Source organism: Ursus arctos, unplaced genomic scaffold (assembly GCF_023065955.2).
Source record: "Ursus arctos isolate Adak ecotype North America unplaced genomic scaffold, UrsArc2.0 scaffold_31, whole genome shotgun sequence".
Taxonomy (NCBI): domain Eukaryota; kingdom Metazoa; phylum Chordata; class Mammalia; order Carnivora; family Ursidae; genus Ursus; species Ursus arctos.
The window spans coordinates 12487361-12509370 of NW_026622997.1; the positions used below are offsets into that span (position 1 = coordinate 12487361).

At 41.0% G+C, this 22010-nt stretch overlaps 1 protein-coding gene across 1 annotated transcript in view; it reads right to left on the bottom strand.

Moving 5' to 3' along the window:
• Positions 1-15403, bottom strand: part of BLOC1S5 (biogenesis of lysosomal organelles complex 1 subunit 5) — a 44250-nt gene extending 28847 nt beyond the window's left edge. The window contains exons 1-2 of the mRNA XM_026511457.4: positions 15238-15403; positions 9105-9187 (exon numbers count right to left, since the gene is read on the bottom strand). Of these exons, the coding sequence (XP_026367242.1) occupies positions 9105-9187; positions 15238-15352 (198 nt within the window). The 5' untranslated portion in view covers positions 15353-15403. The remainder of the gene's footprint in view (positions 1-9104; positions 9188-15237) is intronic.
• Between the last annotated feature and the right edge of the window lie 6607 nt (positions 15404-22010).

Below are 22010 nucleotides of genomic sequence, written 5' to 3' on the forward strand. Positions count from 1 at the left end.
ATTCCTGATGGTAATTTTGAGGTTTTCTAGCATTCAAGGCTTCACAAGACCCTTGGCCGTTCTTCCACATCTTCCTCTAGTTTCTGATTCCGCAGAAGCTTTTTAGCTGTTGGTCATTTGGTCATTTGGTATTTGGGGGATACCTTGTCCTCTGGTTTTATTACAGATGTTGCTTGGTTTTGCTACCCTAGTTGCTCCATCTCTGTAAACAGACTGAAGCGAAAAAACCAACTATGTCATAGCTGCTGCCACCTTCCCCCCACAGCACTGGAATCTGAATGAATCAAGACCAGAGAGATTATTGCATTCCTTATGGTACATTTTTTCTTTATCAAGATGCAAACAAGTGGTCTCTCGATTCAAATATAAAGACAACTAAGAACAGAGAGGGGAGTTCTGCAGTTCTATTCAGAGTATAGGTCTTACTCTAGGGTCCATGGATGGGCATTGGGATTCCAGAATGCCCCTGAAATTGTACTCAAATTGAATATATATGTCCTCTACATATTTTTCTGGGAGAAAAAAATTCTCCAAGGAGACGATGACCTACTAAAGTTAAGAAACACTATCAAAGTTAAAATAAAATATAAAGTTAAGAATCCCTATCAAAACACCAATAGCATTTTTCAGAAATAGAACAAATAATACTGAAATTTACACGGAACCACAAAAGACCCCGAATAGCCAAAACAGTCTTGAGAAAGAAAAACTAAGCTGTAGGTATCATAATTGCAGATTTCAAGATATACTACAAAGCTGTAGTAATCAAAACAGTATGGTACTGGTACAAAAATACACACATAGATCAATGGAACAGAATAGAGAGCCCAGAAATAAAACCATGCTTATATGTTCAATTAAGCTTTCACAAAGGAGGCAAGAATATGCAATGACCAAAAGATAGTCTCTTCAATAAATGGTGCTGGGGAAACTGGACAGCCACGTGCAAAAGAATAAAACTGGACCACTTTCTGACACTGTACACAAAAAAAACCTCAAAATGGATTGAAGACCTAAATGTGAGACCTGAAACCTAAAAAACCTAGCAGAAAACACAGGCAGTGATCTCTTTAATATTGGCCTTAGGCAAAAGCAACAAAAGCAAAAATAAGCTATGGGACTACACCAAAGTAAAAAGCTTCTGCACAGGGGGCGCCTGGGTGGCACAGCGGTTGGGCGTCTGCCTTCAGCTCAGGGCGTGATCCCGGCGTTATGGGATCGAGCCCCACATCAGGCTCCTCCACTATGAGCCTGCTTCTTCCTCTCCCACTCCCCCTGCTTGTGTTCCCTCTCTCGCTGGCTGTCTCTATCTCTGTCGAATAAATAAATAAAATCTTAAAAAAAAAAAAAAAGCTTCTGCACAGCAAAGGAAACTATCAACAAAATGAAAAGATAACCTACGGAATGGGAGAAGATATTTGCAAATGATATACCTGATAAGGCGTTAATATCCAAAATATATAAAGAACTTACACAATTCAACACCAAAAAACAAATAATCCAATTAAAACATGGGCAGAAGGCCCAAATAGCCTTTTTTTTTTTTTTGGAGGCATACAGACAGCCAATAGACACATGAAAAAATGCTCAACATCACTCATCAACAGGAAAATGCAAATCAAAACCACAATGAGATATCACCTCACACCTGTCAGAATGGCTACAATCAAGAAGACAAGAAACACCAAGTGTTGGCAAGGACATGGAAAAAAGGAAAGCTTATATGTTGGTGGGAATGCAAATTGGTACAACCACTGTGGAAAACAGTACGGAGGTTCTTCAAAAAGTTAAAAATAGAAATAACATACAATTCAGTAATTCCACTACTGGGTATTTACCCCCCAAAAAAATGAAAACACTGTTTTTGAAAAAATACACGCACCCCTATGTTTACTGCAGCATTATTTACAATAGCTAAGATATGGAAGCAACCAAAGTGTCCATTAATAGATGAATGGATACAGAAGACATGAGATGTGTGTACACACACACACACACACACACACACACACACACAGAGGAATATTACTCGGCCATAAAAAAGGATGAGATCTTGCCATCTGCAACAACATGGATGAGCCTAGCAGGTACTATGCTAAGTGAAATAAGTCAGACAGAAAAGAACGGGGGCACCTGGGTGGCTCAGTTGGTTTAGCATCAGACTCTTGATTTTGGTTCAGGTCATGATCTCAGGGTCGTGACACTGAGCCCCCCATGGGGCTCCATGCTCGCTGGGGAGACTAGTTGAGGATTCTCTTCTTCTCCCTCTGTCCCTCCCTGCCACCAAATCAATCATTCAAAAAAAAAAAAGGACAAATACCATATGATTTCACTTATATGTAGAATCTAAAAACAAAAAAACAAAACAAACAAAAAGCAGAAATAAACCCATGAGTACAGAAAACAAAGAGAGAGTTGCCAGAGGGGAGGGTGAAGGGGGAATGGGCAAAATGAGTGAAGGGGGTAACAAGTACAGGCTTCCACTTATGGAATGAATAAGTCTCAAGGATAAAGAGCACAGCACAGGGAATATAGTCAATGGTATTGTAAAGCACTGCATGGTGACGAATGGTAGCTATACCTGTGGTGAGCATAGCATAACATATAGATTTGTTGAATTACTATGTGTAGACTTGAAACTAATGTAACATGTGTCAATTATACTTCAATAAAACAAAATTAAGAACCACTTATTTAGAGGGTTATTTCTTCTAGCAGGCAAACTGGTTGTCTCACATTGTAGAAAGGGAGTTTGTAGCTTCATTCATTTAAGCAACGAATAGGCCCAATGATGGAGTTATATAAGACAGGATGTTAGAAACAGTCTCTGCCCTTAAACTTACCTTCTGGTATATGCTTGTTTTTATGCTGATATTTTTGACCACGGTGTACTGTTGACACTTATTACAAAAGGAAGACTGTAAATTAACATCCATTTATTTATTTTTTTAAAAGACTTATTTATTTGAGAGACAGAGACAGCATGCAGGAGGAACAGAGGGAGAGGGAGGAGGAGAGAAGACAACTCCCCACTGAGTGGGAAGCCCGACACCGGACTTGATTCCAGGACCCTGAGATCATGACCTCAGCTGAAACCAAGAGTTGGCTGCTTAACCAAATGAGCCACCCAGGAGCCCCTCCATTTAATTGTGTGTGTGTGTATATATATATACACACACACACATATATTCTGGGGCTTCTGGGGCATAAATTCTCAGAACAACTCTTAGCACTAATGAAGTTTGGTTTCTGATGTGTAACACCCCATGAAATTACATATACAGTTAATTTTTAAGTTAAAATTAATAACAAGTCGCTCATGTAATGTACTTAAAACAGTACCTGCCACTATGTGCTTAAATATGCTACCAATGGGGACACCCGGGTGGCTCAGTTGGTTAAGCATCCAACTCTTGATTTCAGCTCAGGGTCTTGAGACTGAGCCCCCTGTCGGGCTCTGCACTGAGCGTAGAGCCTGCTTGAGATTCCCCCATCCCTTCCCCCCTACTTGTACTCACTCCTCCCTCTAAACAAAATGCTACCAATTATTATTAGTACAGTTACTAAAATATTTATACTTAAGATATAATTTGACATTAGAAAGGAAATGAAAGACCAATACAATAATTTAAAAATTTTCTTTCAATCACTACACCAGTCAGTCCCAAAAGATTTAAAACTGTATATTGTGTGTGTGTCTATTACATGCTATATGGGACAGACTTTATCCTGATATTTAATAATCTGACGGTTACTCTAATAATCTAACCAAAAAGGAGAGATCAGGATGTCAAGTAAAATTCTAGTTTTGTTCTGCCTTTTAAGGGATTTTTCTCTTCATCAATTCAACCCACATTCAAACTCATGGATACAATCTCTCCCGACTCTGTAATTACTGTACTTATTTGAATACTTTTTTTTTTTTGGACTCTAATTTTAATCATTTTCTCCACTTTTTTTTTTTCCTACGGCTGACATCCATTTTTATTTCTTAGTGCAAATACCACTCCCCCCCCCCCATGAAAATTTTCCTCCCGGCTCTGTTGGGAGTTGCTTCTGGAGTTGTTTCCTCTTGAGATCTCAAGTGCTTTGTGCTTATTTTATCATTAAAAATTCCACCGTAAAAATTTATTGTTTATATGTCTTTTTTTCCCCTAGACTGTAAACCTCCTGGAGGTAGATTGTTTCTTATTTATTTTTATATATCTCCTTGCATTAGTTCTGGATCCATTCTCCTTTCTTCCTATCAATCCCCAAATGTTATTTGGAGCAGTAAATGTGCCTGTACAGAGACTGCTTGCTGTTTCTCATCTGCCTTCTTTTTTGTCACATGAAATGCAGATGTCATGGTTAGAGCTCCTAAAGCTACCTTATAAGCATAAGGATAGGAGCAACATTCCAGGGAGGCAAAGGCAAAGTTAGAAGAAAAAGCTGACTCCAGCCCTAGGCTCTGGGTATTGAGAGAAAAATAAATAATTGTTAAAAAGTCACTGTTTTTCAGGTATCTGTTACTAGTAACTAAACACATTCCTTACTGATATACCTAGGTAATCAGTGACTATTCAATAAAGGGTTCAAAGAATAAAATTTGCTAAAAATGAAATAAGCAACGAGAGGGAAAGAGGTGGGGGAGATGGGAAAAATGGGTGAAGGGCAGTGGGAGACATAAGCTTCCAGTTAACGAAATGAATAAACAGGTCATGGGGATAAAAAGTACAGCCCAGGGAATATAATTAATGATATTGTAATAGCATGTATGGTGACAGACGGTAGCTACTCTTGTGGGACCACAGCATAATGTATATAGATTTGCTGAATTACTATGTTGTACACCTGAAATGAATGTAACATTGTGGGTCAACTAGGATTCAATAACAAAAGTTTTTCCATTAAAAGACTTATGAAACTAAAAAAAAAGAAAGAAAGAAATAAGAAACCTGTACAATACCATATACCCCAAAAGCATTCCAGAAATGCTAACTGTTCCACATGGAGAGGCCATGACATCTCTGTGGCAACTGAAAGGGCCCCACTGAGATCTCTGTGCACTGGAATCAATGATATAAAAGATTTACACTAAAGTCGGAAGAAAGTCAACTGTCTAGAAATACTAACACACACAAAAAGAGAGCTTAAATATAATAGAACTTCAATAATTTAAGTAATGCTGCCACCATGTGGCATTTACTCCCCTCTTCTAGAAATAAAATTTTATAAAGAAAAAGATGATTGTTCCCCTGTGCATTAACTTTTTGAAATATAGAAACTACAAACAACTTTAGTATGAAATACTAGTCAGGCTTTCTTAAGTGAACTACATTTAAATGCAAGAGAGATTTAAAGTTCTAGAAAGTCCTACTAACTCTGTTTCACCATTCCTCTCTGCCCAACCATACCATCTGGGGACGAATCAGAGGATGTTATTGTTTGGACCAAGATACAAAAGAGCTGTAAATAATGCAGATATATATTCAAATCAAAAGCATCTAAAATGCTTTCAGCTTTTTTCTTCTAATTTGAGGGGAAATGTCAGAACACAATACACAGACAAGGTAGTTGACCCTGATACAGGAGAGTTTCCATGCTACTCTAAACCCTCAGGAAGACCAACTAAGGAGGTTATCATGTGAAAAGCCTGGATCAGGTATGCGACAAGAAAAGAAGTTGGGCCGCCTGAGTGGCTCAGACAGTTGTGCAAGCCATTCTTAGTTTCAGCTCAGGTCATGATCTCCACGTCCTGAGGTCAGGCCCCGCATGGGGCACTGTGCTCAGCACAGAGTCTGCTTGTCCCCCTCCCTCTGTTGCTCCCCCCACCCCCTGCTCACTTGTGTTCTCTCTCTCAAATAAATTTTTTTAAAAATTTAAAGGAGTTATGTTACACTTAGTTGAAGATAACCACTTCAACTTAGCTGACAAGATATTTTTGAGTCCTTCAGAGGCCAGTCTTTAATGACAATATGAGAATGCTTCATGAAGGGTGGGTCTGTGCCTGTCTTCTTCACCAGTACAGCACTGGTTCCTGACATCATGCCTCACACAAAACAACTGCTCAAGACACTTACAAAATAAGCTTGTTTCTATCACACCTGGTGTGATCATTTTACTCTCTAGTAAACATTTTTCTAATATAATGATCATGTCATTTGCTTAGCAAATCTCTATCTTCCCTAAAATGGAACCCAATCTCGTTCAAATTATTGCAAATTCTGAATGAAAACATTTTTATTTGACTATACTTGCTACCATCTTTCTCATTATTAATAGTAACAGTTAACAATATTCATCTAACACCTATATGTCAGGAATTTTTAAAAATAACATACCATTCAATCCTCACAAATAATGCACAGTATATACTATCGCTTCATTATTAAGTAGGCACCTTAAGCCTTAGTAAAGCAGGTAATCATAGCTGGTAAGGGGGGAGCAGGATTTGAACTCAGAGACGTCAAGCTCCAAGACCCATGTTCTTTTTCCACTCAACATAGCTTCCTTTCCAAAAAGACCTTGGAAGGCTTCAGGATGTGGAATGCAGGTAATTCCTTTCCTCTCAGACACAAGCCCATCTTCTCTTGGCAACTATCTTCTATCCCAGTTAAAAGAGGTGTTGACTTCTACAGGAAGTGAGCTCTTGAACATAAGATAATCAACTGCATAAATGTAACACTTCTTTCATATGCCACTCAACACTCAGCTTCACTTGTATAGATGGCCCTTTCACAGAAACCATCTACATTATTTAAAGAACACTGATGTAAGTACAATGACACATATTCTAGGGATAACTCAGCCACTAATTAGCAATGTGTAACTTTTCACTCTTATGAAAAAGATGACTTATGACATTAGCAGACATCAGAAAACTCAGTTTTAGTCAAGGCGCTGCTGCTTGTTCTTTTGAATCATATTAGGCACCTGTAATGCATCAGACATTGGTTTAGGCATTTTTAAAAAAGATTTGTTTATTTATGAGAGTGTGTATGCATGTGAAGGGGGAGAGAGAGAATCCCAAGAAGACTCCCCACTGAATACGGAGAACGACACAAGGCTTGATCTCACAACCTGATCATGACCTGAGCCAAAATCAAGAGTCAGACATTTAATTGACTGAGCCACCCAGGCACCCCTGGTTTAGGCATTTTTAATACAATGGAGAATAAGGCATTTTTATACAATGAGGAGTCCTGACTCTTACAGCACCTCTATTCTAATGAAGACAAGCAATAAACAAATAACAAGAAAGTATCATGTATTTACAAGAGCGTATGGTAGGAAAAATCTAAGATGGCCCTTAAGACTCCCACCCCTGGTGTATACACACCTTCTCTCAGTTATTCAGTCAAACCCTAACCTAGGTGCTACTGTATATATATTCCACAGATTTATTAAGGTCCCAAATCAGCTAACTTTAAGAAAGGGAGATGATCTTCAGTGGCCCTGACTTAATCAGGGGAGTCCTTTACAGAGTCCAGACTCTTCCTAGCAAGCGTAAGAGGGAGGGACTCCACGTCAGTGAGACTGACTTACAGTTTTGTTTTTGTTTTTTGGTTTCTTTTAAGTACATCTGTGGGGGTAGAATTTACAACCCTGAGATCAAGAGTCACATGCTCTACCAACTGAGCCAACCAGGTGCCCACAATTTATGGCTTTGAAGACGGCAGGGGCCACCTGCCAAGGAATGTGAGTGGCCTCTAGGAGTTCAGAGGGGCCCTTGGCTGATAGCAAATAAGGAAATGGGAACTTCATTGTACCAGGGAAAAGAACTGGACTCTTGAGTTTCAAATAAGAACAATGTCTGACCAACACCTTGATTTTAGCCTTGAAAGACTCTTAAGCACAGAACCCAACCATGCCACCCCCAGACTTTATTCTCACTAAGGAACTGGTAATCTTCACATAGCATGATAAGGGAATCATCTCTGGATAATATTCTGTGTGTCCCAGATTATCTGTATCCCACCAAACAGTAATGATGAAGACAGCTAACATTTATTCTTAGATACCAGGTAATATTCTAAGATATACACATACAGACACATGCATTGTGTGCACATGTAACCTTTAATCTTTACACTCATGCTGTGAACTAGGTATTACGTAGATTTTAAGTAAGAGTCTGTTGAACTCAGAAATGTATCTGATGCTGCAGCTCTGTCCCTCATCTTGAGTGCCCTGGGCTACAGGCTTTCTGTAGTTTTAAAGGATTTATGAAAAGGTTCTTTCCTTTTGGCAGGTTTAGACTTCCTGTTTGGTTGGAGTCTTATCTGAAAATAGCACCCCAACTTACAGAGAATCATGAAATTTTCTTGTGCAACACCATTTACCATCTATCTGACAGTAGCTCAGGACGTTACTGTTGAATGCACAATGAACCAATTATACATGTGTAAAACACCAGTAATATGAAACAGGATGCCAGGCTGGTGCATCAGTATTGCTGGAGGACAGCATGAAACGCTCAGTGGCGGACAGTAAAGCCAGCAAGGTAGAGGGGCCTATAGAAGGATGATGCCTGGACTTCATCCTGTAGACAGCAATATTATTAAAGGGTTTTAAAAAGTGAAATAACGTAAGAGCACTCTGGCAGCACAGTAAGGACTGGATTTGACTGCACTGATGAAGCAGGCACACAAATCAGAAGGGATGGAGATTTATGAGTAACAGCCAAAAGAAATGATCACTGAAAGTGGGCCCTAACTGGGTAAGAACAGCCAAGGATGAGTCTCATGTTTTAACCTGAGGACTTTGGGTGGGTGCTCATGCTCCAACTGAGAAAAAAATACAGCAAATGGATCTGGAAGACCTATACACACCAGTCTTTAAAATCTTTTTTTCACTATATCTCATTTTACAGATGAGGAAAACTGAGACCAACAGGTAGTGAATACTCCAGAGTAGGCCCCAGCACTTGAGTGCAAGTCTCCTGCTGCCTAGTCTTATGCTCCTTCCATGAATGCTAATGCCTCTGAATGAGTTTTACTTTGCCTATTTTATGAACACACGAATGGAAATCAGAGATTTTAAAACTAGAGAAGTCCCCTTCTGCACATTAACATACTAACAATTAGGGCAGTATCTTTACAAAACAAGTTTTAAATACTCACTTCAAATTCTTTCACAAAATAACGGGTTTCTCCTTGAACAACTGGTCTGTGATCTAAAAGCCTTGAATGAATTTCTCCAAGGTCTATAAAGACAAAATGAAATTCAGAGTTAATCCACGCTGGGTGGCACAGTCTCTAGTATCTTTAGTTTGTTTTACTCTTGCCAATTCCCATGAATAGATGTAGGTCAAAATCTAGTTTAGACTTGGATTGAGAGGAAATCTCATCCACGGCCAGTAAATTGATATAAGTACTTCTGAGAGCAATTTGGCAATATCTGAAAAAGCTCCAGACATGTATACCCAGCAATTTCATGCCTATGTGTTGCTCCAGAAAAACTCTTACACAAATGAAAGACATTTATAAATGTTTACTACAGCAAGAGTGTAATGTCAAAAGAAGAAAAAAAGGAAACAATCTAAACATACTCATACAATGGAATACTATAAATCAGCAGGTAGAAATGAATACACAAGGGTTACATTTACTAGCATGGATAAATCCCACAAAGATAATGCTCAACAAAAAAGCAAGTTTTAGAAGGATAAAGCCATTTTATATAAACTTAAAAAATATGCAAAAAGACACTTCCTGTTGGGACACATACAGCAGCAACAAAACTAGAAAGAAATGCATGAGAACAATAAACAGCAAAACCAAGACAGTGGTTACCTTTAGGGAGGAGGGAGAGCAATGCAATTAGAGCAAAGTACCCAGTGGGCTTTGAATGTTTATTTATTAAGATGGGTGGTGAGTATGCATTACAGGTCTCTGTACTTTTTGTTAAGTCTGAAAAAGCTAACATTAAGGGAAAAAGTTGTGAATTTTAAACTGTTTTTGGTAAGCCATCCTATTCATCCTACTTTGTAACAACTATATAGTTTAAGAAGTAAACCTCAAAACTCCTGGAGGAAATTAAATCTCCAAATAAGAACATGTAACATTCATGTTCATTTACTGACATAACCTGTTCCTCTAATTTTTTATTTTTGTGGACATGCAATGGGGCAACGTTTCAATTCTTTATTTAAGGAGTTTTAATAGGCTACATATTGGGAAATGTTAAGTAAAAAAATATAAAGAAAAGTATTACTTCTATTTAAGTCCTTCAATGATTCATTCATTACCCAGAACACTTCTGTAAGAAAATAATAGGAGCTCATTAAAAAAAAAAAAAAGTTCTACGCTTAGTTAGGTTTGGGAAACATGAGATAAAATCAAGTTAGACACGTTCCTTTACCTCATCTGGGTAAATACCTTATCTGGGAGCCTATAGTTTACTTATATGAATTACTAACACCCAAGTGAGGGCTACAGTATGCAGAAATTTATGGACCTTTTTTGATAAGAGAACCTATGTGGCAAAGAGTATCTGTTCACATTTCAATAAACACCAGTGTCTGAAACACGACTGGCTGACAGGCTGAGGTTCAAGCCTCCTAGTGGCCATATACGGTCCTCCATGTCTGCCTCCAGCCTCCTGTCCCCCACATTCGCAATTCTGAACTACTTGCAGTTTTCCAAACACATCATGCTCCTCATGAGTCCTTGCCATAGTCCATGCTCTGGAACCCTTCCCCAACCTCTGCTCTTCCTTCAAAACTGCTCAGACATCACACTTCCTTGAGATTTTCATTCCTTCTATTCAGCTTCCTCCTAGTTTTCAAGGAATGCCCCTACTTTCTGTTCCCAAAGCACCTGGAGCAATTACTTCTAGCATACTACTAACTATATTGTCCTGAAACTGTATCTCTCTTCCAGTGAGTATCTCAGAGACCAAATTATTTAATCCACAGAAGACATATGAGTGAACATGTATTTCTCTATGTGATGGAGAAGCCATTAAGCTTTGTTATTTGGGGAGGTCTTCTGCAGCCTGATATAATGAGAACTTACTAGGCCTTTGGGGAGAGAATTCAGTTCTGTTTAGAAGTGGATAATGATTACTTCTAAAACCCTGACTGTGCCCCCAAATTTAAGAGAGTAAAGATCTGGGGAGAAAATACACATGACCACAGAAATTAAGCAACTAGTCTTGTTATAACATTATAACAACAAAGCAAGCACATTAAAATGCAGAAGTCCCAAGGACTACAAATTCTCCAAGTCTGAGAGCGTAAATGTAAGCTACAAATACTCACTTGAATTCGACCCTAACCTTACTACCTGCAAAGCATTCTTTTGTTGTTTGATATAATCTTTTGTCCTCCAACAGTTCATACTCTAATGTGGGAGCTGGACAAATATCCTTTCACACAAAAGACAGAGATAAGCACTTTAACCGGAAGATCAATATGCTGTGTGGCTATGGAACAAGAAGGGACGGTCAAGTGTAGATCTCTCATTATCTAATAAAAGAATTTTCTCCTCTGGCCCTGAATTTCCAGGCCTTTTAATGTAATATACGGAACAATTTACTGCAATTTCTTCTGATAACATCCCTTGCATCACCAAACAGATGTTACTCTTCCTCACTACTTCTAGATCCATTCCCTCTCTTCCATCCCTGCTTGTCTCACTGGCACTATTCGAACACAGTCACTCCTCTCTGTCACCCACTCCACAGAGTTCTTGTCATTTGCAATAATGTTTATAAAGTTGCCTCGAACACTGAACTAGCAAGTACTGGGCTACTGCTTCTAGAGGAAATACAGGCTTAGGTTCCTGCAGGCCTCTCGGCACATTTCTGCCAAATCAAAATGCCATTTGTATCGCACAGGTTTGTTTACCAACATCCTTGTAAGACATGCCAGTCTCAGCATTCCAAAATCTGCTCTTCCAGTGTAACAATTTCTCCTGTGTAACACTTACCGGTTATTTGTACCCGCATAACCTACTTCACCTGAGTGTTAGGTCGAACATTTTTCATACTGTACCACCTCTGAAAGTACAGCCAGCCCCAGGCCAGAAGGGTTTAACATTTTCCTGTCCTTACCCAGCTGACCATGAATTTCTTTGGCTTTCAGCCTCACAAAAATGCTGTCCACTACACTCTCTCAATCATCTCAGGAATCCACAAAGTTAGCTGCTTTCCCATCACTTCATCGCACACTATAAATGCTACTTTGGCACATTCCAGAACGGCCTAACACACAAATTGGTGAATGTCCTTCTTTTTTCTGGATTGTTGACTGATCAACATTTACCTCGCACCAAACAGCACTCTAACTCTAACACAGTTATTTTCTCTGTAAGGCACACCACAGCTTTCTTGTGCTGAGGGAAAACTCGGCACTATACACTTTGGGGATCATTTTAAAAAGCAAAATCACCATCAAAAAGCACAAAAATGCGAAAAATATGGCACTAAATAAAAAGCAAAAAGGACACTTACTTATAGTATAAGAGCTAAAACGAAAAGCAGGGCATTGCCTTGTTCAGTCTCAACTACAAATGTGCATGTAGGGAGACTCAAATTTTTCTCTAGTCTATGCATGTGGGAATGACCATGAAAGCACCATCAGTATTGACTTTGGAGTTACAAATTCATTTTAGCAATTAGGCAAATTCACAAACACGGTTATCTGCCTGAGTGCTTTATTTAAAATACACATCAAACCACATGATTCTCATACTTACTGCTGGATGGTTTCCTGCCACTCAAAAAAAAGTCTAATCCCCCTGAAAAAGTAAGAAGTCTTCTATGGTCTGATTTTCACCAAACTCCACCTCTCTCAGAGTCATACTGTAGCAATGTATGTAGTTTCCCGAACATGCCATGCTGTTTGAGGCCTCCACACCTTTGCTCATGCTGTTCCAAACTCAGTTCAAAAGAGCCTTGCCCTCTTTTCTTAACTGTTAACACCTGATTCTTTAAGACTCAGATCAGAGACTCCGGTGTCCAAGAAGCCCTTCCTGTTTCCCAGTCCTTACCTCCTAACACCCAAACCATGGGCCAGAAACCCTTAAAAACCCAGGGCACAAGTACTGAAATCATTTATTTATGTTTCCCTTTCACGAGACTCTGGCAATAAAATTCAACAATGATCTGTTCACAGCCGATGGTCTCTAAATAAGGATGAATTAAAAACAGCTTTTCAGAATGAAAAGACTGAATGGTTCCATAAAAAAAGCCAAGGAAATTCTAGACATATTTTTAATTAAAACTCAATTTTCAATTAACTTGAAAAACCTTCCTTGAATTATCTTTTTCAAAAAAAAAAATACATGAAAATAGAACTATGCATCAAGGGCTACAATCAACAGGGTGAAAAGGCAACCCACGGGATGGGAGAGAATATATGCAAATCGCCATGAGCAAGAGGGTTAATATCCAGACTATATAGAGAAGCCCTACAACTCAACACAAAAAACTACCTGATTGAAAAACGGGCAAAGGACTTGAATAGACATTTCTCCAAAGAAGATATACAAATGGCCAATAAGCACATAAAAAGATGCTCAACATCACTGATCATTAGGAAAATGCAAATTAAAACTACAAGACAGAACTTCATACCCATTAGGAGGGCCACTGCCAAAGACACAAAATAGCAAGTGCTGGTGAGGATATAGAGAATTGGAGCCCTTGTGCATTGTGAGTGAGACTGTAAAACAGTGCAGCGATTACTGAAGACAAAGATTAAAAAAAGAATTATCATTTGATCCAGAGATTCCAGCTCTGGGTATACATACGCTGGAAAGAACTGAAAGCAAGGACTCAAACAGATAACTGCATACCTGTGGTCACAGCAGCATTATTCACAATAACCAAAAGGTGCAAGTAACCCAAGGGTCCATCCAGAGGTGAATGGATACATAAAATGTGGTTTATACATACAGTGGAATATTATTTAGCTTTTAAAGGGAAAGAAATTCTGACACATGCCACAACATGGATAAACCTTCAGGACATTATGCATAGTGAAATAAGCCAGTCACAAAAGGGCAAACACTGTATGATTTCATGTATATGAATTACCTAGAGTAGTCACATACAGAAACAGAAAGCAGAATGGTGGTCGCCAGAGACAAGAGGGAAGGGGGGATGTTGAGTTAGTGATTCACTGGTACCATGAGTTTCAATATGGGAGGATGAAGTTATGGAGATGAGTGGCGGTAATAGATGCACAACAATGTGCATGTATTAATGCCACTGAACTGTACACTTAAAAATGGTGAAGATAAATTCCATGTCACATCTATTTCACTGCAATTAAAAACATTTTTAAGTAGCAGTTCACTTACGATAGCACATACAAACATTTATAATTTAGTCCTTACACTCAGGCACCACTCCCACACTCCTAACCAGATTTAAGAGACAACCCGAAGTCTAAAAATAGCCACAGCCAGCTGTGCTGGAGCTGTCTACAATCTTGACAAATAAGGGGAAAATGAAATAGGCCAGCAACCGAAGGACTCTGGCATCCTACAAGGGCTTCAACGCTGCAAGATATTGGAACAGATGGGATCAGCATAGGGTTAAGAAAGGATAAGGATAAAAAATTAAAAAAAAAAAAAAAAGGATGAGGATCAGAAAGTGCAGCATCTAACTGGCAAAGATCCTGCTACAGGAAAACAGGGCTGTTGTGAGCTTTGGGAACCAGGTATTCAGGTTCTGTGAGAATCCGGTATGTAACCTCCCAGGGCAAAGCAGACAAGACAAATGGACATCCGTACACTTGTATAGCGCTTTAATGTTTTAAGATGCTTTCATATATGTTATCTCATTTACTCCTTGCATGGACCAGGAGCAGACAGAGGCAGAGTAGGTAAAGCGGACCACCCAGTCACCCAACTCCTAAGCGATCTGTAGGGGGGCGTAGGCCCTTCCTGACTCCCAAGCTCGATTCCTCCGTAAGCATTATAGGACGGTCTTGAGGCAGCGTCCAAAGCAGCTCCACGCTCCAAGGTCCCCGGCTAGGGAAAGGGGAGAAGGGGCGGGGCCCACGACTCACGTCCGCGGCCTTTTTGAAAAAGTAAGAAGGATTGGGTTGGTTGGTTGTTACTGGGAGGCACCTGGCGTAGGAAACCGAGCCGGCTCTGGCCGCGACTCCCGCACCTCCCACGAACGCGAGGTCGCCCGGGAGCTGGGGGGGCGCCCTGGGGAACGGCCCCGGGTCAGAGGGCGCCGCTAGGGAAGTGGAGTAGCGCCGGGCTCCACCACAGCGATAGCCCTACCACTCCGTACCCTTGATAATGAAATGCGCTGGCGAGCCCGCGGTCCCCAGCGAATCCTTCTTCTTGTCGCCGCCGCCCGGGGTGGCCTCACAACCCACAGGGGTCTCCGTCCCTCCGCCACTCATTGCGACCTGCTCCGCCCACCCGCCTCCGCGTTGCGCCTGCGCAGACCTGCGCTGCCCGCCTTCCGGGCGCGGGTTCGGGACGTCATCAAAGGGCGTGGGGAAAGCTGAGTCTACGCAGCGGGCAGTTGTGTTAGCGTAGGCACAGGTGGGAACGGCAAGAAGCAGATGCCGCCATGCTGGGTTAGGGCAGATGCTGCTGGAATTTGAAAGCGTGAAATTCTGTTATTTCTCATTAAACTTGCTGGAATTTATTGTGCTTTAGAGAGGCTGGGAGAGAGGGGATACAGTCGCAGAATAATATTAATAGTAATAGAAGTATAGTATCTCTATTATTACCTGCCACCAAAATTTTATAAAGCATTTTGAAGTGCTTTGCCACTTTTGGTCATCATAGCAATTCGGGGAAACAGTTTTATCATTTCTTCCTAACAAATGAAGAAACGGGGTTACAGGTTAAGTAACTTGCCCAAATTACTTAGGCTTACTCGTGCCCATGTGAAGAAAAAACAAATTCGTTCTTGGTATTTGTATGTAGAAAATTTCAACCAGTTGTTACGTGGTCGAAGATAAAATACATGTAATTATGGAAGGGACCGGTTTGCTCGGCTGCTTTGAATTGTGGTCGTGAAGTGTCAACTTTGGAGCTGCATGTATCTAATTGCTGCTGTTTGTTAAACTCCAGAAAGTTCATCTTGTAATAGCAACAAGTCTTCATGTTTGTTCAACGTATGGACGACGTGCAGCTTTCCAGTGGCTCCTTCACTTCGTGTGTTCATCCAGTGGTTCTTTCTAAGAATCATCTAGCCTTCCCTTGTCCCTGTCTTTCTGAGCAGCCCTTACCCTCCAGGGTCTTGCAGTCTAGTGCTGAAGAAGGAACATAAGCCAACATTTACAATATGAAGCCTATAAATGATAGAATGGAGGAAGGTACAGTACACACGTGGGACACCTGGGGGTGGGAGGTGGGCAGGAAAGACTTCCCAGAGGAGGCACATATTTGTCCTCAGAACCGAAAGAGATGTTGGTCAGGTTGGGTGAGAAGAAGATGGAATTTGGGGTTTTCTAGCAGAGGAAATAACAAGCCCAAAGGCAGAGAGGCATAAAATAGGTGACTTAATGCATGATATGTACACTTGGTTAATTGCAAGTTGCCGAATCTGGTTTGTAACCTTTATGGTCTCAATTTCATTTCCTTAGTGTTAGCATCAACCTCTTGAAAATGTAATCATTTTTAAAGCCCTTCATTATTCTCCCCACTTCTAAGTACTTTTCTTTTTCAAGTTTTCTTCTGCACCTGCAAGCCTAAGTTTCCTTTCAGCTTGTCTTCTTGGTGTCTTTGAAATACTGGAAAATCCTAAAAGTCTCACTATAGTACAGTGAGGTGAATCCTTCTTCCACATTAATGTGGCTGTTAAGTATGCTGATTCTGGGTTCCACATTAAAAAATTCTGTTTCGTTAGTTCTGGGGTAGCAGCTACCCCCTATTATCCAACTGCTGATTGATTATAAATGATAGAAGAATTCTAGGTGCAGTAATAGTTAAGACTTTGGAACCGGACGGAACTGGGTTGAAGTTCTGGCTCTGCCACTTGCCTGCAGTTCCTTCGATGTAAAATGGCAATAAAATATCCATTTATAAGGTTGTGATGATTAAAGAAGATAATACCTATAATGCACTTAGTACAATGCTTGGCACATAGCAAATAATCAATGAATGTTATTATGACTACAGTAACCTCCTCTATCTCCTTTTAAAGCCCTGTATAATCTGTTCTCATTCTTCCAATCCACCTTTATCACCCACCACTAAAACATCTTGTACTTCTTTTTAGCACTTTACAATTTATAAAATGCTATCATGTATCATATGCATGTCTCTTAATCTTCTCATGAATTTAGTTGAGGTAGCTGTTAAAATACCCACCTTGATGAGTACGCTGAGGGTCAGAGGACATGGTAGAGTATCCAAAGATGACTGCAGTGACTCCTTCCCTCCCTGTGTACACATGCAACATGCTGCTCTTCCCATCAAGAGATGGAGTTTGTTTCCCCTCCACTTGAAACTGGACTGGCTTTGTGATTTGCTTGGACAAAAGAGAACATGGTGAAAAAAATGTTGTGCTGGTGTTGGGCCTTGAGACACCTGGTAGTTTCGACTTTTACTGTCTTGTCAGGAAGTCCAGACTGTCTGGCTGTAGGAAGGCCATCAGGTGGAGAAGCACTGGAAGATGAGACATCACGTGTAGAGAGAGGCTGTGTGAGTGAGAACTGAGCCACCAAGCAGTCAGCGTGAGGCCCCTGATGTGTGAGGGAGCCATTCTTGGCTCTTTTCATCCCAGCCATCAGCCTTTTTGAATGCAGTTGCACGAACTGCAGCGGAACTGATACCAGCACACAAAGCCAGAAAACCGCCCAATGAAACCACAGTATTGTGAGAAATAATAAATTTTGTGTGGGGAAATAATACATTGGTGAGAAATAGTAAAATTTTGAGAAATAATAAATAAATTCACTAATTGGCGTGTGTTTCAATTATGCCCACCTCTCCTAGACAGGATTTACGGCGAGTTACAATGATCCATATACTCCCATAAGACAGCATCGTAGCTATGAAATAGCAGAACCATAGTCAGAGCTCTGGTCTTTAGGCTACAAAGCTGGTGCATTTCAATGTAACAAAGCCCAATCAGCTAGGGGGGCTTTCCACTGTTCCATGACTGTGCCAGGCATATTTCTGCTGCTTCTCTTTAGGCACTCCCTTCCTGGAATGCTTTCCTTGCCCCATCTGCCTATTCAATTCAATAGCTTTATTTGTGTTGTATAATAAAGAATTGCGCTGATCTTTGTTCCTGGTTCCTTGGAGATAACTTCTAAACCTTTGGAATATCTCAAGTGATAGCAGTGTCTTTGTTATTCATGGTGGCCTGAGTATGCTAATGAGGTGACTCTCAAGGGCCCTTAGGTGATTTCGGGATGGGAGCTGGTGGTGCTTGAAGACCAACCTGTGATTAGAGGGTTGGGGCTATAGCCCTGTAATAACATAACAGTCTGACCTCTGGGGAGCAAGGGGGGCGGGGGGCTGGGGACTGAGTTCAGTCACACGGCCAACAATTCAAGCATCCATGCCTAAGTAATGAAACCCCAATAAAACCTCCTGGAGGCAGAAGTTCCAGTGAGCTTCCCAGTTGGTAAGCTCCCACTGATGTATCTACAGGGTGGGGCATACTGAGGATACATAAGCTTTATGCTTGGGACCTTCCCAGATCGCACCCCATGCATGTACTCCTTTGGCTGGTCCTGATTTGTATCCCTTACAATAGAACTATAATCATAAGTACCGTACTTTCCTGGGCTCAATGAACCATTCTAATGAATTACTGAACCTGAGGGGGTAGAGTGGGAACCTCCAAAATTTGTAGGCAGCTGGTCAGAAATGTGGGTGGCTTAGGAACCTGGAGCTTACGCCTGGTGTCTGAAGTGAAGGCAGTCTTGCAGAGGATGGTGTCCGTTACCTGTGGGGTCTAAGCTAACTCCTGTAATCAGCGTCAGAATTGTGTTGCAATTGAGCAAACACCTACCTGGCACCCATGATATGCCAGGTAATGTCATAAGTGTTCTACGCATTTTCATTCATTTAACCCTCAAGTTGGTCCTTTGAAGCGGCTATTATTGTTATTATTATCCTCATTTTACAGATAAGGGGGCTGAGGCACAGAGAGGTGAAACGATATTCCAACATGCATGGGGCAGAAACAATCTTGGTCCCTGTGTATGTGTTTATGTGTAGATGGTGGGAGAGGAGAGAGTGGGGAAGGGAGATTGGGAAGGAGGGAAGAGAGAAGACATTCTACCTCTAAAAGGCTATATGGGCTGTAAATAGTTTTCATTCAAACACATTTAACAAGCATGTAGTGAGCACTTTCTAGGCCAAGAGCAGTGCTAGGAGCTGAGATACAGTGGTGAGCAAGACTGCTTGGCCTTTTCCTTCTTTCAATGAGGGTACAGTCTGCCAGAGGGAACAATATTAAATCACTATACAATTACTCTTGTGCAGTTCTGTTGCTGACAGTCTGCAGACACATGTTCTAGCTGTTTGATTGTTCTGTTCTGCATGTCACTGAGTTATGTGGTTTTCTGGGATGGTTAGGTCCATAGTAAGGAGTCAGAGAAGAACCGTGTGAGCAGTGCTGTTGCCTGTGCACTTTAGCGAGAATTAGGGCTGCTGTGAGCGTATTCTTGGACTCTGTCATCCTGCCGAAGGTCTCGTGTTATCTCTTGTTGTCTGGGTCGATGAAATTTTTCTGTATTCTTAAATGAAACTTTGAGATAATTATGGATCCTCACACAGTTGCAAGAAATAACAGATTCTTTGTACACTTCACCTTGCTTTCCTCTAATGGTAACATTTTGCAAATATTAATATCACAACCAGGATATTGACATACATAGAATGCACAGATCCTATTGGCCTTTCCCATTTTACTTGTATTCATGCTGTGTGTGTGTGTGTGTGTGTGTGTGTGTGTGTGTGTTTGGCTCTAGACAATTTTTTAAAGATTTATTTATTTATTTATTGGGGGGGCAGAGGGAGAGGGAGAGAATCCCAAGCAGACTCCCAACTGAGTGCAGAGACCCATGTGGGACTCAATCTCACCACCCTGAGACCATGATCTGAGCTGAAACCAAGAGTCAGATGTTCAATGGACTGAGCTACCTTGACGCCCCTGGCACTGTACATTGTTTATCACATGTTAGGCTCATGTAGCCATCCTCACAGCCAACATACTGAATAGTTTCAAAGCCATAACAATTCCCCCCAGGTGCCTTTTGTAATCACAACTACTTTCTTGTCTGTCCCCATCCCAACCCATGCAACCTACATTACATGCGTGGAATCATACACTAACTTCCTCTGTGTTTTTAAGAATAGCTGTTTTCACCATTATTACACCATACAAGATCATTTTCTAGAGACTCAATATCAGATGCTTTTAAACCATGGAATTGTAACAGGACTTTTCTTATTGTTGTGCTTTTTGAGAGTTAAGACATCTAAATCATGGAAATAATGTTAATTTTGTAGGAGTAAAGTTCTGACTTCAGGGTAATAGTTGCTACATCCATATTGAAGCTAATGAAAATTAGAAAACAGAAATAAAATGAGCACTTAATTATATACATACCGAGAACAAAACTGAAATTCATTCCTTGGTATAAGCCTATCAAGGATAAACATAACTGGGGGAAGGGACTTCCTAAATTTATTTTGCTTTTTATCATATCCACTTCCTGAGATTTCCTCTGGCACATTTTCTGTTGACATTACTGTTTATCCCCTTTTGTCTAACCTATTTTTGAAGCAGATGAAAAAAGTTAAAAATGGAAGAAACTAACGAAAGCAAAGGAGATAAAAAGATTAGAGGGTCTTTGGGGGTAAGATGGTAAATATCACTGCATGTTAATCTCATGAAGTTCCGGGAATGCACCGGGCCCACGAGATTTGAGAGGCCATGTGGCAGAAGTAGCATGCTGTGCTCTGAGATCAGCCAACTTCCAGGTGGCAGCCACTCGACAGTCCTGTCCTCAATCCTGATCGTTGCCCCTACGGATGCTTCTGGTGTAGCTACACCACTTGGAGAACGTGCGGCGCCCAACTGCAGAGCCACACAAAGAGGATCCGTGCTCCTGTGATGGGGCTGACCAGTCAGCACGCAGACAGCTCCATCCCCCCACTGGTCACACCTTCCCAGGAAATGTGACAAAAGGAACAACTGTTGAGTGCTACAGCTTCTCTATGCCTGTCACCCCAGCTTTGCACAGGTATAATACAATGGTCCTTGTGGTGCGGTTGCCCCACCAGGCCTCTTGAATCACACCAACTCAAATCAGAGCCCAGCAGCTTGTGTTTTGAGAAGGACTAGGTGATAAACCACACACGCTGAAGTCTGAGAACCCCTCCTTTAGTGTGATGTCTGTTACTCGTTTCCCAACCTTCCGACAATGATAGTCAGCTCTAGAGTTCTTTCATCCAAGTGAACAGGGCTCAGGTCAAATGCTGAAAGCAGTCAGAAACTACAAAGCTCATGAGGCCAACCAGAGGGTTAAACATCTCTAAGTGACCTTAAGGTAAGGGCGTATGTGTGTTGCAGAAGGTCAGGAACAATGAGACGGTAGAGGAAGGATGGGCTACGTTCCACGAACAGACTGGTTCATGGACTGCACCAAGAAAACTCTGGCATTGGTAATCCGATGGCTGGAAGTTTGGGGTCTTGGTCAAAGAAAGCCTCTGGCCTTGTTGTTCAGAGCTATGCCTTGTCGAATTAATTGTGTGGCCACTGTATTTCAAGCTTAACTTGGACAGACAGGCCTGCCAGGCACAAATTTCTCAAGCAGATGATGTTAGGGAGGACGAAAATTATCCACCGCGAGACCGTTAGGACAGATGACACTCAGCAGGAATGGCAAGCCGAATCTGCAGGATCCATAATACAATTGGCTAGCCCTAGGGACCCAGTCTCTTTGAAGTGGAAGAGACAGCACGTGCGAGCCATCACATCAACTCACCAGGCTGGGAAAGATGCAAAGCTTTCATCCTCCACCAAAAAGAAATGAAAGTTTAAAAGATTAAAATATTCCTAAAGGAATCACGGTAATGGAA